This window comes from Oncorhynchus nerka, linkage group LG24, assembly GCF_034236695.1.
Source record: "Oncorhynchus nerka isolate Pitt River linkage group LG24, Oner_Uvic_2.0, whole genome shotgun sequence".
NCBI lineage: Eukaryota > Metazoa > Chordata > Actinopteri > Salmoniformes > Salmonidae > Oncorhynchus > Oncorhynchus nerka.
Window position 1 is genome coordinate 49,942,329 of NC_088419.1, and position 18,590 is coordinate 49,960,918.

At 44.0% G+C, this 18,590-nt stretch overlaps 1 protein-coding gene across 1 annotated transcript in view; it reads left to right on the forward strand.

Moving 5' to 3' along the window:
* Positions 1 to 15,463: 15,463 nt before the first annotated feature.
* The window catches only part of LOC115108076 (prolyl 3-hydroxylase 2-like), a 93,762-nt gene continuing 90,635 nt past the window's right edge, over positions 15,464 to 18,590 (forward strand). Inside the window, exon 1 of the mRNA XM_065008942.1 lies at positions 15,464 to 16,135. Coding sequence (XP_064865014.1) covers positions 15,719 to 16,135 — 417 coding nt within the window. The 5' untranslated portion in view covers positions 15,464 to 15,718. The remainder of the gene's footprint in view (positions 16,136 to 18,590) is intronic.

An 18,590-nucleotide genomic window follows, 5' to 3' on the forward strand; every position in this document is an offset into this window, starting at 1 on the left:
ACGAATACAAGCATACCCATAACATGATGCAGCCACCACTAGGCTTGAAAATACGGAGAGTGGTACTCAGTAATGTGTTGTATTGGATTTGCCCCAAACATGACACTTTGTATTCAGGACAAAAGTAAATTGATTTGCCACATTTTTTTGCAGTCTTGTTGCAAACAGGATAGATGTTTTGGAATATTTTTTATTCTGTACAAGCTTCCTTATTTTCACTCTGTCAGTTAGTATTGTGGAGTAACTACAATGTTGGTTTTTCCTATCACAACCATTAAACTCTGTAAATCAAATCAAATCAAATGTATTTATAAAGCCCTTCTTACATCAGCTGATATCTCAAAGTGCTGTACAGAAATTCAGCCTTAAACCCCAAACAGCAGGCAATGCAGGTGTAGAAGCACGGTGGCTAGGAAAACTCCCAAGAAAGGCCAGAACCTAGGAAGAAACCAAGAGAGGAACCAGGCTATGAGGGGTGGCCAGTCCTCTTCTGGCTGTGCCGGGTGGAGATTATAACAGAACATGGCCAAGATGTTCAAATGTTCATAGATGACCAGCAACGTCAAATAATAATAATCACAGTGGTTGTCGAGGGTGCAACAGGTCAGCACCTCAGGAGTAAATGTCAGTTGGCTTTTCATAGCCGATCATTCAGAGTATCTCTACCGCTCCTGCTGTCTGTAGAGAGTTGAACACAGCAGGTCTGGGACAGGTAGCACGTCCGGTGAACAGGTCAGGGTTCCATAGCCGCAGGCAGAACAGTTTTAAAGTCAACATTGGCCTCATAGTGAAATCCCTGAGTGGTTTCCTTCCTCTCCGGCAACTGAGTTAGGGAGGACGCTTGCATCTTTGTAGTTACTGGGTGTATTGAAACACCATCCAAAGTGTAATTAATAACTTCACCATGTTTAATGGGGTATTCAATGTCTGCTTTTACATTTTTGTTAACTGCATGTGTGACATAACTCCACCAGTCCTATTTATGATATAATTTACAAAGATTATACCATTTTTATTTTAAAAAGTTAGTAAATTTGTATGTTTGAGTTTAACCATAATATTTGTTCTAATATTTGTTCTGTCTTTTCTGGTGGATTAAACTGAAATTGCCGGCATCTTTCTGTTGGATGTTTTAAAAATAGGGATATTTTGGAGATTATTTCCTTTTCAAATAACCGAAAGTGAAAGGTTGTAATCTGAATGAAGGGGAAAAGACCATCACCCCTGGTGAGACAAAACCGCGACTCATCAGTGAAGACTGTCCATCCTGTCTCCCTGTAGCGCTGTCTTAGGCAGTACGGACATTACAATTTATTTCCCTGGCCACATCTGCAGTCCTCATGCCTCCTTGCAGCATGCCTAAAGCATGTTCACGCATATGAGCAGGGACCCTGGGCAACTTTCTTTTGGTGTTTTTCAGAGTCAGCAGAAAGGCTTCTTAAGTGTCCTAAGTTTTCATAACTGTGACCTTAATTGCCTACTGTCTGTAAGCTGTTAGTGTCTTAACGACCGTTCCACAGGTGCATGTTCATTAATTGCGTATGGTTCATTGAACAAGCATGGGAAACAGTGTTAAACCCTTTACAATGAAGATCTGTGAAGTTATTTGGATATTTATGAATTTTATCACAGGGTCCTGAAAAATGGACGTTTCTTTTTTTGCTGAGTTTAGTAACGTTAGTAGTAGTAGTAGAAGCTAACTAGCTAGTGGAAGTAAGTTAATGTTAGTCCCTCAACCTGTTAAGATGAAGTGTACAGTAGGTACAGTACCTGCTGCAGAAAGGTGAGATTTAAACATTACTTTCTGTAGGTAACTTAGCTTACAAGATCTTATGTCTGGCGGGTGCTTATTGACTAAGTAAGCTAATAATGATGTCACGACTTCCGCTGAAGTTGGCTCACCTGCCTGTTCGGGTGGTGCTCGGTACTAGCCGCCACCGATCCCTTTTTCGTTTGTCTGTTTGTTTTGTCTTGTTAGTTTCACCTGTGTTCTGTTGTATGGCTTTATGTGCTTTCCTATTTTAAGTACGTGTACCCGCCCTTGTTTTGTGCGGGATTGTCTTTATGTTACGTGTGTGCGTTTTAGGTAGAGGTGGTTATATTTTCTGGACTTGGCACCCTGTGTTTTTGGGTAGTCACTTTGTTGTCCGTGCCCTGTGTTGTTGGGCTTGTCATTTTTGTGTGCCGTATTAAAGAGCACTTTTCCCAAGTGGAACTCTCTGTGCCTGATTCCTTCACCCACCTAGTCCCGCGTGACAGAATCCCGCACCTAACAACATAGAATCAGCAGGAGCAGCCGCACCTCCTGTCCCATCGATGGAGGAAAGGGTTCTCCATCATACCAGTGTTCTCCACAAGATTGGTTCAGCGATGGATCTAATGATGGAGAGGATGGATCGATGGGAGAGGAGTGGCCTTCCCACCTCATCTCCAGCACCCCCTCCTCCAGCACCTCCTGCCCCTGCTACCGCATCCGGCTCCGGGGCTCATCGGCTGGCGTTCGCACGGGAGTATGATGGAACGGCGGCTGGGTGTCAGGGGTTCCTCCTACAACTTGAACTTTACCTGGCGACCGCCCGTCCTACTCCCTCTGGAGAGGAGAGCGTGAGCGCCCTCGTCTCCTGTCTGACTGGACGAGCCCTAGAGTGGGCAAATGCAGTGTGGAATGGCCCAGACTCTGCGAGGGATCACTACCCCGAGTTCAGGCAGGTGTATAGGAGTTGCCGTTGGTGCGACTACGGTGGAGAGTCCAGACCAGGTTTCCATCGTGTGCATTCCCTCTGAATATGCCGATTTGGCTATCCCCTTCAGTAAAAGGAAGGCAACCCAATTACCACCCCATCGTTGAGGGGACTGCGCGATAGACCTCCCGGAGAACGCTGCCAGGAGGAGACAGTAGCTATGGAGACTTATGTTGCTGAATCGCTGGGACAGGGGTACATTCGGCCCTCCGCATCACCCGTTTCCTCAAGCTTTTTTTTTTGTGAAGAAGGAGGGAGGTCTGCGTTGGTGCATTGATTATCGAGGTCTGAATTCCATCACAGTGCGGTTTAGTTACCCACTACCTCTCATCGCTACAGCGGTGGAATCATTTCACGGGGTGCGCTTCTTCACAAAAATGGACCTGAGGAGTGCGTATAATCTGGTGTTTATCCGGGGAGAAGATGAGTGGAAAACCGCATTTAGTACTACATCATAATTTGAAAAATGCTCCAGCCGTCTTCCAATCCTTAGTAGATGAGATTCTCCGAGACCTGCTCGGGCAGGGAGTGGTAGTGTACATCGATGACATCTTAATCTATTCTGCCACACGCGCTTGCAAGGCGGAGAAATGTGTGTTCTTCAAACAGGCCGTTTCCTTCCTGGGTTATCGTATTTCCACCTCCGGGGTGGTGATGGAGTGTGACCGAGTTACAGCCATGCGTAATTGGCCGACTCCGACCACGGTGAAAGAGGTGCAGCGGTTTTTAGGGTTTGCCAGGGTTTTGGTCAGGTGGCTGCTCCCATTACCTCACTGCTGAAGGGAGGACCGGTGCGCTTGCGTTGGTCAGCAGAGGCGGGCAGAGCTTTCAGTCGTCTGAAGGAGTTGTTCACCAATGCGCCCGTGTTGGTGCATTCGGACCCCTCTTTAGCGTTCATAGTGGAGGTGCTGGGGTCGGGGCCGTGCTGTCCCAGCACTCGGGTGTGCCACCCAAGCTCCGCCCTTGTGCCTTCTTTTCGAGGAAGCTCGGTCCGGCGGAGCGGAACTATGACGTGGGGGACCGGGAGTTTTTAGCTGTAGTCAAGGCTCTGAAGGTGTGGCGACATTGGCTTGAGGGGGCGAAACACCCTTTTCTCATCTGGACTGACCATCGTAATCTCGAGTATATCCGGGCAGTGAGGAGACTAAATCAGCATCAAGCTAGATGGGCCATGTTTTTTACCCGGTTTCGGTTCACCATCTCGTACCGGCCAGGCTCCCAAACCACCAAAGCCGACGCGCTGTCCCGCCTCTATGATACTGAGGAGCAGTCCGTTGAGCCAACTGCCATCATTCCACCTTCATGTCTCGTGGCACCGGTAGTATGGGAGATGGACGCAGAGATAGAGAGGGCCTCACGGTTAGAGCCGGCCTCCCCTAACTGTCCAGCGGGGGCTCAGTACGTGCTGAGGGGGGTCCGGGATAAACTAATCCGTTGGGCTCATACTCTCCCCTCCTCGGGTCATCCTGGCATTGAGAGGACAGTGCGTAGTCTTAGAGGGAGATACTGGTGACCCACGTTGGCTAAGGACGTGAGATTTTATGTCTCCTCCTGCTCAGAGCAAGGCTCCTCGACACTTGCCTAGAGGGAAGTTACAGACCCTCCCGTTCCACAACGGCCGTGGACACACTTATCGGTGGACTTTCTTACCGACCTTCCCCCGTCCCAAGGAAGTACTATGATCCTGGTCGTTGTGGATCGGTTTTCTAAGTCCTGCCGTCTCATCCCGTTGCCCGGTCTCCCTACGGCCCTGCAGACTGCGCCTTGTTTACCCATGTCTTCCGGTACTATGGGGTGCCTGAGGACATCGTTTCTGATTGGGGCCCCCAATTGAAAAATGTATTCATGGAATTTCTTTCCTTCTTAATGTGTTTGAGCCAATCAGTTGTGTTGTGACAAGGTAGGGGTGGTATACAGAAGATAGCCCTATTTGGTAAAATATCAAGTCGATATTATGGCAAGAACAGCTCAAATAAGCAAAGAGAAATGACAGTCCATCATTACTTTAAGACATGAAGGTCAGTCAATACGGAACATTTGAAGAACTTTTAAAGTTTATTCAAGTGCAGTCGCAAAAACCATCAAGCGCTATGAGGAAACTGGCTCTCATGAGGACTGGAAAGGAAGACCCAGAGTTACATCTGTTACAGAAGATACGTTCATTAGAGTTAACTGCACCTCAGATTGCAGCCCAAATAAATGCTTCACAGATATCAAGTAACAGACACATCTCAACATCAACTGTTCAGGAGGAGACTGCATGAATCAGGCCTTCATGGTCAAATTGCTGCAAAGAAACCACTACTAAAGGACACCAATAATAAGAAGAGACTTGCTTGGGCCAAGAAACACGAGCAATACCGGTGTATATCTGTCCTTTGGTCTGATGAGGCCAAATTTTAGATTTTTTGGTTCCAACCGCTGTGTCTCAAGACTTACTCATGTACAGTACCAGTCAAAGGTTTCGACACACCTACTCATTCAAGGGTTTTTTCTTTATTTTTGCTGATGACACCGTCTGTGATTTATTTAGAATTCAAGGCACACTTAACCAGCATGGTTACCACAGCATTCTGCAGCAATACGCCACCCCATCTGGTCTGCGCTTAGTGGGCCTATAATTTGTTTTTCATCAGGACAATGACCCAAAACACATCTCCAGGCTGTGTAAAGGCTATTTGACCAATAAGGAGAGTGATGAAGTGCTGCATCAAATGACCTGGCGTCCACAATCACCCGACCTCAACCCAATTGAGATGGTTTGGGATGAGTTGGACCGAAAGAGTGAAGGAAAAGCAGTGATCAGCATATGTGAGAACTTGTTTAAGACTGTGGGATAAGCATTCCTCATGAAGCTGGTTGAGAGGATGCTAAGAGTGTGCAAAGCTGTCATCAAGGCAAAGGGTGGCTACTTTGAAGAATATCAAATATATTTGAGATTCCCCAAATATTTGTCCCCCAAATATTTGTTTAACACTTTTTTTGGTTACTACATGATTCCATATGTGTTATTTCATAGTTTTTATGTTTTCACTATTATTCTACAATGTAGAAAATAGTAAAAAATAAAGAAAAACCCTTTAATGAGTAGGTGTGTCCAAGCATTTGACTGGTACTGTGCATGTTCATGTGTAATGAGTGCGCTGAGAGTCAGGAAGCAAGTACAGGGAGTGAGTGTTTTAATAAATAAACAACGCGCCGATACGAAACAGAGTCAATAACACCCTAGGAAAGAACCAAGGGGAGAGAAAGATATAGGGAAGATAATCAAGGAGGTGATGGAGTCCAGGTGATGAGGCGCTGGTGTGCTTGACGATGGTGACAGGTGTGCGGGATAATCAGCAGCCTGATGACCTAGAGGCTGGAGAGGGAGTATACGTGACATCATGTATGTGTTGAATAAACCCTTATTCCAATTCACGGTGGACTCAGTTTATTACTGTAACAGAGTTAAACATCAAATCAGGTTAAAAGTGATTTGAAACAATGCCAGCAAAATATAACCTAGACTAATTTACTGGCTGACTGCAGTGAGTTGGAAGCAGCTACATAATCCCGTCGTCTTCCACATGATTAGTTGATTATTTGAATCAGCTGTGTAGTATTAGGACAAAAACCAAAACATGCACCCCTTGGGGTCCCGAGGACCAAGTTTGGGAAACCCTGGATAATAGGCACATTTTGTGTGAACTCAAAGCCTTTGGATCTCAAGCAAAACCTCCTGCTCTCTACTGCTCAGTTATTGAAGGTGAAATACTGCCATCTGCTGGATCATAAAAATACTGCCACTGTATTACATTCCATTACCACTCTTACATTCGTAATGTTGATCACAACCATCAAAGCAACATTTGCCATGCAAATGAAGGGCATTTCGTTAATTTTAACATTTGCTCGGTACATGAAGGGTGTCATTTCCAATGCTATCGAGTTGCCGACACCCATTGGAGGGTGAGTGTTGAGCCAATATCCTCTCTGTATCTATTTGCAGATCCAGAGGTGTCAGGCAGTAGGTCCTCTGTTATCCTGGTCAAATGAATTGTGGTAGAACATTCCCATCACATTCTGATTCATAATCTAGCTTTTCTTTGTGGCCATGTTTCTTTGGGCCAGCATAGTGCCCATCTAAATTCTAATGACAAATACCATACTAGATCTATTATACCTAACCCCTACTTTCAGCCTTGTACACTTTTGGAATTACTATATCCTATGGGAGCAGCCAGAACATTTTGGATACTGAACTTTCCAGTCCAAGGGCACAAATGAGCTAAATTTACTACAAGAAATATCAGATATACCACGTGGTACACATTGTTGAAATTAGTACAGGGTTTGATGTGTCTTACTGAGCCAAAACCAACTGGAAATGGGGTGTGTGCTTCAAGTTACCCTTTGAAATGTCAAACTCAATACAAGTGTCATCTGTCAACTTTCAGTAAAAAAAAAAACTCACTTCAAGCGACCGTAAACATTTAATTAAACCGATTGAATCAAAGTTGAACAAGAGTTAGCAACGTTTAGGATGAAGGGGATAAAGTCGTCGATGTTGTCTGGCAGCGTGGGATTGGTGCCGACAGCAAAACAACTTCCCCTAATGTAACCTGGAGAGAAAGAGAACAGGTGGCAGTGGAGGGATCGTTCAAATGATGTGAAAGGGGATTGAGTACTCTAACACACAGGAAACAAGAAATTAGCCTGATGTGGACACCAGTTCAGCGGGAAACTATGTGAAAGTGTCAAGGAGTCGTCTATAGTTAATACCACACAACATGAGAAAGAGACACACCTTGAGAGCATCATTGCCAAACAGGAATTGTAAAGAAGAGTCTTTCCTTGAAATACAGGGAAGGACAGGAGGGTCTCAGCTGAGGTTCAAGCGTTCCGATAGGCTCTGTCCAGTTGTCCCTCAAACAGGCCTGTAGGTGCCATCAACTGGCCTACATACCATCTGAGTGAGTGAACTGTGAGGATGGCAGAGAGAGAGAGAGAGATGAATTGTCAATGTTGAGCATTCAATAAAAAAATATAGTGTAATACTGTTCCAGAGTCAGATTGTCTCAGCACGGTAGGTTACAGCAGAGTTAGAGAGATATGCAAACATACAGTCATGGGGCCAGGTGTATTGCTTCTCATTAGGGTGTTGTAGGAGGAAGTAGTGTAGGACCTTGAGAGCTTCTGGATAGGGCTGAGTGACTGGAATGTGTGAATGGTACTGTGAATGAGAGAGAGGGAGGGAGAGAGAGTGGTGGCGGTGGGGGAGGGGGGGGGGTCAGTAATCAAGTAATATCAGACTTTCTCCATATCACTGATCATCAGCCCCCCTGAAAAGGTGTTAGGTTTGCATTCAGAAAAGTAGGCCAACGGTTGTAGCAATTGAATGTAGCATCCTCACCATTGTGCTTTTTCTACATCTGCCTTTCAGTAAGCAGGGAAATAGGTTCATGAGTTACACCCACAACAATCAAAAGTCAGATTGCAACTCACTGTATTGGCTGGTGTAACTAGATAAAGTTAATGGTGATCTGCACAGATGCCACACTGTGTCCTTCTCCTGCGGGAACATTCTGAACCCACCCCCACACACACAACATCAGCATGGGCTTTAGCTTAGGCAGCCATTCTAATCATTTGGTCAGGTATTATTATTTTTTATTTTTTGAACGTGTATATCACAATCTAGCATAATGGTAGCTTACTTTCTGGGCTTTACACGGGAGATTTTCAAGCATTTTGAATGAACAGCTGGTTGGGAGCCAAATGATGCAGCTATATTACGTGAACCGAGCCAAATGAGCTCCTTGAGTGACAGGGGGGCGGGACGGGTCTCCGTGGAAAGCGGCGTGTAGAGGGAGGGAGAGAGAGAGAGTGAGAGAGAGATACTCCTTATGGACTCAAATGGGAAATATATACAAGAACATCCACTTTTTCACAAACACACAGTGTCTAAACTCTGGTGTCCAAACACCCAGCGCGACCTAGATCTTCTGTCTGATGGACAAGGTAGGGTTACCCAGCCACATAATAATACACATAGGCACAAACGACCTGAGAGCACAGCAGGAAAGGGTGGCCACAGCACTCAAGGGAGTGATTGAAAAAGCATCTTCTACAAGCTGTTATCTCCACCTTGTTACCACGAAAAGACTTTCACCCGTCTACCGTGCAGCGGGTAAACGCAAGTATTTCCCGTGACTGTGCCTCAAAACCAAACGTTTACCTGGCCCACCGCTCTACCCTGGACTTCAACAGCCTTTACGACCAGGTCCACCTGTACAAGGCAGCAGTGCCCAACTTCACCCGGACCCTAAAGGGCATCGCCCTCAAAAGCAGCCCCAACAAGTCACACAGGAGCAACAGATCAATACACACCTCGACCAGACCAGCGAGACACTCTCCCAGACCTCCGGGTCACAACTCCTGCAGCTCTGTCGCACACTGGGTATGTACATAGCCAATGGTAGGCTACAAGGGGACTTCTATGGTAGGTACACCTATAGCTCATCTCTTGGCAGTAGTACTGTAGACTACTTTGTCACTAACCTCAACCCAGAGTCTCTCAGAGCGTTCACAGTCAGCCCACTGACACCACTATCAGATCACAGCAAAATCACAGTGTACCTGAACAGAGCAATACTCAATCATGAGGGATCAAAGCCAAAGGAATTGAAAAATATTAAGAAATGCTATAGATGGAAGGAATGCAGTGTGGAAACCTCACAAAAAAACAATTAGGCAACAACAAATTCAATCCCTTTTAGACAACTTCCTGGACAAAACGTTCCACCGTAATAGTGAAGGTGTAAACTTGGCAGTAGAAAACCTAAACAGTATATTTGACCTCTCAGCCTCCCTATCTAATCTGAAAAGGTCAAACAGAAAACCTAAGAAAATGAACAACACTGACAAATGGTTTGATGAATTTGAGAAACCTATCCAACCTAAAACATAGTGACCCAGAAAACCTGAGTCCATGCCTTCACTCTGGTGAATCACTCAAATAATCCAGAAATAGACTACGGAAAAAGAAGGAACAGCACATCTGAAATCAGCTCAATGCAATTGAAGAACCCATAGACTCTAACCACTTCTGGGAAAATTGGGAAACACTAAACAAACAACAACACGAAGAGTTATCTATCCAAAATGGAGATGTATGGGTAAACCACTTCTCCAATCTTTTTGGCACTACAACAAAGAACATACAGCAAACACATATACATGATCAAAAACATATCTTAGATTCAACTATTAAAGACTAGCAGAACCCACTGGATTCTCCAATTACATTGAATGAACTACAGGACAAAATACAAACCCTCCAACCCAAAAGGCCTGTGGTGTTGATGGTATCCTCACTGAAATAATAAAATATACAGACAACAAATTCCAATTGGTTATACTTAAGCTCTTTAACATCATCCCTATCTCTGGCATCTTCCCCAATATTTGGATCCAAGGCCTGATCACCCCAATCCACAAAAGTGGAGACAAATGTGACCCCAATAACTACAGTGGGATATGCGTCAACAGCAACCTTGGGAAAATCCTCTGCATTATCACTAACAGCAGACTTGTACATTTCCTCAATGGAAACAATGTACTGAGCAAATGTAAAATTGGCTTTTTACAAAATTACCATATGACAGATCACATGTTCACCCTGCACACCCTAATTGACAAACAAACAAACCAAAACAAAGGCAAAGTGTTCTCATGCTTTGTTGATTTCAAAAAAGCCTTTGACTCAATTTGGCATGAGGGTCTGCTATACATATTGATGGTGGGGGAAAAACATACGACATTATAAAATCCATGTACACAAACAGCAAGTGTGCGGTTAAAATTGGCAAAAAACACACACATTTCTTTCCACAGGGTCGTGGGGTGAGACAGGGAAGCAGCTTAAGCCCCACCCTCTTCAACATATATATCAATGAATTGGCGAGGGCACTTGAACAGTCTGCAGCACCCAGCCTCACCCTACTAGAATCTGAAATCAAATGTCTTCTGTTTGCTGATGAGCTGGTGCTTCTGTCACCAACCAAGGAGGGCCTACAGCAGCACCTAGATCTTCTGCACAGATTCTGTCAGACCTGGGCCCTGACAGGAAATCTCAGTAAGACAAAAAATAATGGTGTTCCAAAAAAGGTCCAGTCGCCAGGACCACAAATAAAATTCCATGTAGGCACCATTGCCATAGAGCACACAAAAAAACTATACATACCTTGGCCTAAACATTAGCGCCACAGGTAACTTCCACAAAGCTGTGAATGATCTGAGAGACTAGGTAAGAAGGGCATTCTATGTCATCAAAAGGAACATAAAATTCGACATACCAATTAGGATCTGGCTAAAAATACTTGAATCAGTTATGGAACCCAATGCCCTTTATGGTTGTGAGGTCTGAGATCAGCTCACCAACCAAGAATTCACAAAATGGGACAAACACCAAATTGCATGCAGAATTGTGCAAAAATATCCTCTGTGTACAATGTAGAACACCAAATAATGCATGCAGAGCAGAATTAGGCCGACACTCGCTAATTATCAAAATTCAGAAAGAGACATTCAATTCTACAACTACCAAAAAGGAAGCGATTCCCAAACCTTCCATAGCAAAGCCATCACCTACAGAGAGATGAACCTGGAGAATAGTCCCCTAAGCAAGCTGGTCCTGGGGCTCTGTTCACAAACAGACCCCACAAAGCCCCAGGACAGCAACACAATTAGACCCAATATAATCTTGCGAAAACAAAAATATAATTACTTGACACATTGGAAAGAATTAACAAAAAAAACTGAGCAAACTATAAGGCTATTTGGCCCTAAACAGAGAGTACACTATGGCAGAATACCTGACCATTGTGACTGACCCAAACTTAAGGAACGCTTTGACTATGTACATACTCAGTGAGCATAGCCTTGCTATTGAGAAAGGCCGCCGTAGGCAGAACTAGCTCTCAAGAGAAGACAGGCTATGTGCACACTGCCCACAAAATGAGGTGGAAACTGAGCTGCACTTCATAATCTCCTGCCAAATGTATGACCATATCAGAGAAACATATTTCCATCAGATTACAGAGATCCACAAAGAATTCGAAAACAAACCCAATTTTGATAAACTCCCATATCTACTGGGTGAAATACCACAGTGTGCCATCACAGCAGCAAGATTTGTGACCTGTTGCCACAAGAAAAGGGCAACCAGTGAAGAACAAACCCCATATTTATGTTTATTTCTTTTCCCTTTTGTAGTTTAATTAATCACACATCTTTACAACACTGTATATAGACATACTATGACATTTGAAATGTCTTTATTCTTTTGGAACTTCTGTGAGTGTAATGTTTACTGTAAATGTTTATTATTTATTTTACTTGTGTTTATTATCTATTTCACTTGCTTTGGCAATGTAAACATATCCCATGCCAATAAAGCCCCTTAAATTTAAAATTGAAATGAGAGAGGGACGAACCTTTCTCCCTCTCAGTGGCGATTTTATCATGTAATCTTGGTAGGGTGCAACTTTGGTTTTAGAAGTGGGGGGGGGACATAATTATTATATATATATTTTTTTATCCAGTCAGATAAACACTCCAAACAGCCTACTCGACCGCTCTGAGGCATCCGCATGGTCCTAAAGCACACCATTGTCTCGGTTTGTATCACATTCCAATGCTAAACTGGGGGGGACAAAAATGCAACTTAAGAATGTGGGGGGACATGTCCCAGGACTGAAGTGGCACCTTCGCACTCATTGCTGAATTTGAGATTTTCAACTTGTGTAATGTTTATGTCCAATGGCCGATGAGCTCCGATACGTTTTATCTATAATTTATCTTCATATGAAAAATATTGAAAAGGATTTGCCAGTAGATTGCCGACCTGATGCATGATTAAGACTGCTTGTCTACCTTGCTAGCTAAGATTTTGAAAGTATGGTGTTGACATGATTTGTCCAATCAAAGCCACGGTAGATATAATGTGATTTGACGTTGTTTTATCTGTGGCCAATGACCTTGAGCCTTCTTGGATGGCAACTTCTGATGTAAGTCAATGGCAGCACCCAAGGGGGTTGAATTTTCGAGCTCTCCCGTAGATTTTTCAGTGATGTCGTGTCCCCACGAGTGACAGAACACTGAGCCAATCACGGCGCAACTAGAGAACATTACCAACTCCTGTGCTCCATATTTTCTGCTGGCTGCCCCACCACAACAGGAAGTACTGAGATAGGCTGAAACACCTGCATTTTGAAGCTGCCTTACTTAAGAAAACAAAAAAGAGACCATGTTGGTATGCGGGCGGCTTTATTAACTTTTTATATTGTTTGCAAACTGATATGTGACACATATTAATTCCCCAAAAACATGCAAAATATCGCGTCGCCACTGCTTCCTCTCTACCGCACCTGCTGTCTCGACCTCAGAATGCTCGGCTATGAAAAGCCAACTGACATTTACTCCTGAGGTGCTGACATGTTGCAACCTCTACAAGTACTGTGATTATTATTTGACCCTGCTGGTCATCTATGAACATTTGAACATCTTAAAGAACATTCTGGCCTTAATGACCATGTATTCTTATAATATCCACCTGGCACAGCCAGAAGAGGACTGGCCACGTCTCAGAACCTGGTTCCTCTCTAGGTTTCTTCCTAGGTTCTTTCCTTTCTAGGGAGTGTTTCCTAGCCACTGTGCTTCTACAGCTGCATTGCTTTCTCTTTGGAGGTTTTGGGCTGGGTTTCTGTATAAGCACTGTGTGACATCTGCTGATGAAAAAAGGGATTTATAGTCAAATATGGTATATCGCCCAGCCCAAGGGACAGTTCATACACTATATATACAAAGTATGTGGACACTCCTTCAAATGATTGGATTCTGCTATTTCAGCCACACCTGTTGCTGACAGGTGTATAAAATCGAGCACATAGCCATGCAATCTCCATATAAAAACAGTAGTAGAATGGTCTTCCTGAATAGCACAGTGACTTTCAACATGGCACCTTCATAGGTTGCCACCTTTCCAACAAGCCAGTTCATCACATTTCTTCCCTGCAAGAGCTGCCACGGTCAACTGTAAGTGCTGTAATTGTGAAGTGAAAACGTCTAGGAGCAACAACGGCTCAGCCACAGAGTGGTAGTCCACACAAGCTCACAGAACAGGACCCATTGCGAGTAAAAATCGTCTGTCATCGGTTGCAACACTCACTACCGAGTTCCAAACTGCCTCTGGAAGTAACGTCAGCACAAGAACTGTTCATCGGGAGCTTCATGAAATAGGTTTCCATGGCTGAGCACACAAGCCTAAGATCACCATGCACAATACCAAGAGTTGGCTGAAGCGGTGTAAAGCTTGCCACCATTGGAGCAGTGGAGACGCGTTTGCTGGAGTGATGAATCACGCTTCACCATCTGGCAGTCCAACAGCCAAATCTGGGTTTGGCGAATGCCAGAAGAACGCTACCTGCCCCAATGCATAGTGCCAACTGGAAAGTTTGGTGGAGGAGGAATAATGGTCTGTGGATGTTTTGCATGGTTCGGGCTAGTTCCAGTGAAGGGAAATCTTAACACTACAGCATACAATTACATTCTAGACTATTCTATGCATCCACCTTCGTGGCAGCAGGAAGGCTCTTTCCTGTTTCAGCATGACAATGCCCCACTGCACAAAGTGAGGTTCATACAGAAATGGTTTGTTGAGATCAGTGTGGAAGAACTTGACTGGCCTGCACAGAGCCCTGACTATACACCCATCAAACACATTTGAGGTGAGTTGGAACGTCGACTGCGAACAAGGCCTAATCACCCAACAATAGTGCCCGACTTCACTAACGCTCTTGTGGCTGAATGGAAGCAAGTCCCAGCAGCAATGTTCCATGTGAAAATCCTTCCCAGAAGACTGGAAGCTGATATACCAGCAAAGGGGGGACCAACTCCATATTAATGCCCATGATTTTGGAATGAGATGTTCGACAAGCTGGTGTCCACATACTTTTGGTCATGTAGTGTATCACAATGGCTCATGTTGTGGTATGAAAAGTTATCATTTCCCTTACCAAACATGTTTGATTTGATTCGAATAATATGCTGTCTGGTAAGAAAGTGTTGACAGGGGAAAGTATTTCTCATAATAGCAAGTAATGACGCTCTGCAGAAAGTACCAGAAAGTACTAGAATTACTATATGTGGCCTGCAGGGGGAGACAATATCCAGTGATTGGACATGTTGAGAGAGTTACGAAAGGTGATATGAGGTACTCCAGGCATCCTTCGATCTCTCAAAGAAAATGGTTTATGTTTAAAAAAAATAATAATGTTTTAAAAATGTGAGTCCCATTTAACATTTCCAAAATTGTGTATGGTAATATCTAGAGGGTAGGCTTGCAGTGTAGCCTAATAAGCTAACAGTTACAACAGTACTCTAACACCTCTACAACTGAACAGTAGTTAGCTACACTCTACCCTGTGTGTTTACTAGTATAGACTACACTTCAAACAGTTCATCCAGATTGGATTTATACTTTTTCTTGTGAAGTAGCCTAGCCTATAGATTTAGGCTGATTGTTGCTATGATACAACTGTTATTCGTGCAGTACCATAGCGCAATTCATAAACGTAGTAACTAATTGTGTCTCAACAACACGGCAAAAATCATAAGAACTCAGTGAGATGTTATGACCATTAATTTCATAGCAGAGGGGGAGGAGTTAGTGTGTGTGTGAGGGGGGTCATTACAACAAATGTGTCCCTGACTGAAGTAGTCCAATTTCCGCCCCACAGCCGTCCGCAACATCTACCAAAGGACGCATTTAATGGGACTCAAATCTTCATTTTCAACTCTTACGTGACTGTCACGTTCCAGCTGGACTCCGCAAGCCGCCCATGGTAATTGTATTACATGACTGAGGATTTTGTACAAACGGCAAGCTAGTGCGCTTGAGTAGTGTCCCACCAAAGATAACTAACGACAGAAAGATGGATGTGCACTTTCCCATTAGTAGTATCTTGTCCATTGTCCTTCAAGCGCTCTTGTTGTCGTCTTCATATGGTTCGTTGGAGCCCTACGACCTTTTATACAATAATGCCGTCGACGCCTTTTACAGAAGTGACTATAAAGATGTAGTGCGATACATGGAGGGAGCGCTCAGCAGCTACGCAGAGGTCCGCCAGACTAAAGTCCGATGTCGACTGAGGTGCCAGGACCAGCACCCGTTTGACTCTGTTTCCATTGACCTGCAGTTCTTTGACGTGGTTCTCCGAATATCAAATTGTCAAAACGAGTGCATCGAAGAGAAGGTTGGAACGCAGTCCATGCACAAAGTCAGCGAGGATGTCAACCAGGATTTCCAGAGACGAATCCCGTACAACTATCTTCAGTTGGCGTATCAGAAGGTAAGGTGTTTTTTTTGTTTGTATATCTGACAATCAACGTTTGATAGGAAAGTTCTGGATATTAGTCACCCACCTTTATTAGGCTTACAGCGTATCATTCGGTGACCTACATACAAAGGCTACTGCGATAAACTCGTGCGCAGCTGGATTTTCACCGCTGTTGCTGCTGCTGAGCAACGTGAAGCCGTCGGTGTTGCGGTTTCTGGGGCGACGCAAGAAGAGATACAATGTTTACATACGTCTCTGATAGAGCCTACCTACTGTATCAGTTTTTGTTGCAAATCATTTTTGGGACTTGAGTGGAACTTTGTTTCCGTTTTTTCAGGAGTGTTCTCCTTCCCAGCTCTGTTATTAGCCTATGTATAGCCCCAAACACAAAGGGCTTATTGTAGCCAATGATAAGCAGCTTTGTGCTTCTATTTCTGTGCGTTTTAGTTCTGCGATATGTTGTGTGTCTATTGCAATATAGACCTGCGGGGAAATGAAGCAAACTGTGTGCGCAGGTTCGAGGCTGAGGGAGGGAGAAATTTCCATCACTCACACGAAGTGTGGTCACAAAACTTGCTATCTTTATAATTTAACGTAAACACGACGTGCTCACACACGCACATATACATCAATACCAGTGACATGAGGTGAGGTCTGATGCCGCGTTCAAAACAACTGGGAACTCGGACATTTCTGACTTCAGTGCGTTCAAGACAACTGGTAACGCAAAAAAACGAGCTTTGACTGGGAAAATTCGTTTTGAAAGGTCATCTAACCCGGAATTGCAAATCGGAAACTCTGGCATCTTTCTAGAACTCCGGCTTTCTGACTTGAAGATCACTGACATCATGATTTGACCACGTCATTTTCCAAATGTCTTGAAACCACCATGAGGTCAGGTCAGTCTTTCCAAAGATACCACTGAGATTGAACTGATCATGCTATTTTCTGGCCCTTCCTTTGAAGTGGGTCCTTAAACTCAGGTCTTCCATCCCTTATCACCCCGCTACGCTAGAAAAAAGTCACACGTTTAAAACGGTTTCAGATGCAATATACTAGCCACCCTGATCAGTTTACTTTTAGTTAGCAGTAAAAACGGATGTAACAGCCAAAAGGCCGATTACGTGTGACGTCCGTTGGTAGGTGAGAACACGGCCTTTCCCATAACTTTTTTTCACGCCAATACCCATGCGCATTTATTATTTGAGCGCAATGAAAATGGATGGGACATATTGGGCGTTTTAGTGGATCACTTTGTCAAAATGAGTTGTGGATCACGCCTTTCAAAATTAGTTGCATTATAGGGATACAAATGTTCGACAAGGGCCTACATGTCACGTGAACTTTACCACAACCATGTGATCAAAGGTCACGAAGTTTAAACTGCAGTCGACTGCCATTCTCCACAGTTGCTCCTCACCAGCTGCAACTTGTAGCCACCACCTGCATTGCCAACCAATCATTAGTGTTTTTGTTTGCCCCACTTGAACGGGACAACTTTGCCTCGATGCTATATGTATACAGTGTACAAAAGTATTATTGATTTAAAAAAATGTATTGATGTATTTTTCATTCGTTATTTTTTCAATAATTATCACAGGGTAGGTAAGCGGCATGTCACTGAACACTCTACACACATCGCAGGCTATGGAATTGGATGATTTAGCATTAGCCCCTCTCCCAGTCTCTGCCCGCACTCATTCATAAAGTTTTCCAGACATGCCTCTGCCATTGAAGCGAAACAGGTACACGCATCTGTTCACTTGTTTTCAATTTTAGAGAATTCTATGCGTTTTTACAGCCTGGTGGTTTGCTGTGCCATGCCAACTGCTGGCCGCAACTGCTGAAGTGTGTGTTTTTTGCTTTGGCTGCCAGTTACTCCTTGATTTCCGTCCCATCTCACAGAAACTAATGGTACCAGATTGCAGGGTGCTTCTCAAACCCAGATCTGCAGCACTTTGTATGACATTGGACTGTCTGAAAACGTATGCATACGCCTAACAACATCACAGAGCTGGTGAATGATTGTAATCTCCCCAGTAATTAAGCACCAGCAACATCGAATACTGCATCTTGTGGTCAGTTGATTGTGAAATAATGCAGAAATACCCACAAGTAGACAGAATCATCATCACTGTCCCAAATGGTCTCGGATAACTTAGGCCCTATAGCCGACATTGACACTGAGATCAACCCTTTCCTCAGAGCTCTTAGATTTTACTGTGCTGCTGGCAGATGGGTGTGGGAACAATCTATTTGAATTGTAGAATAAATATCATTCCCTTTTTTATAGACTCAAGTGCCCAGTTAATCATTCACATACCCTAATGGCAGTAATCGGGGCGACCCAACCAAATTAACATAGAATTGTGAGTTATAGATCTACCATTCCCGCTGAAAGCAAGTCTAAGAAGCGGTGTATCTTTTCTATATGCGCTGTTTCTATGTTTTCCATTATTTATTTTCA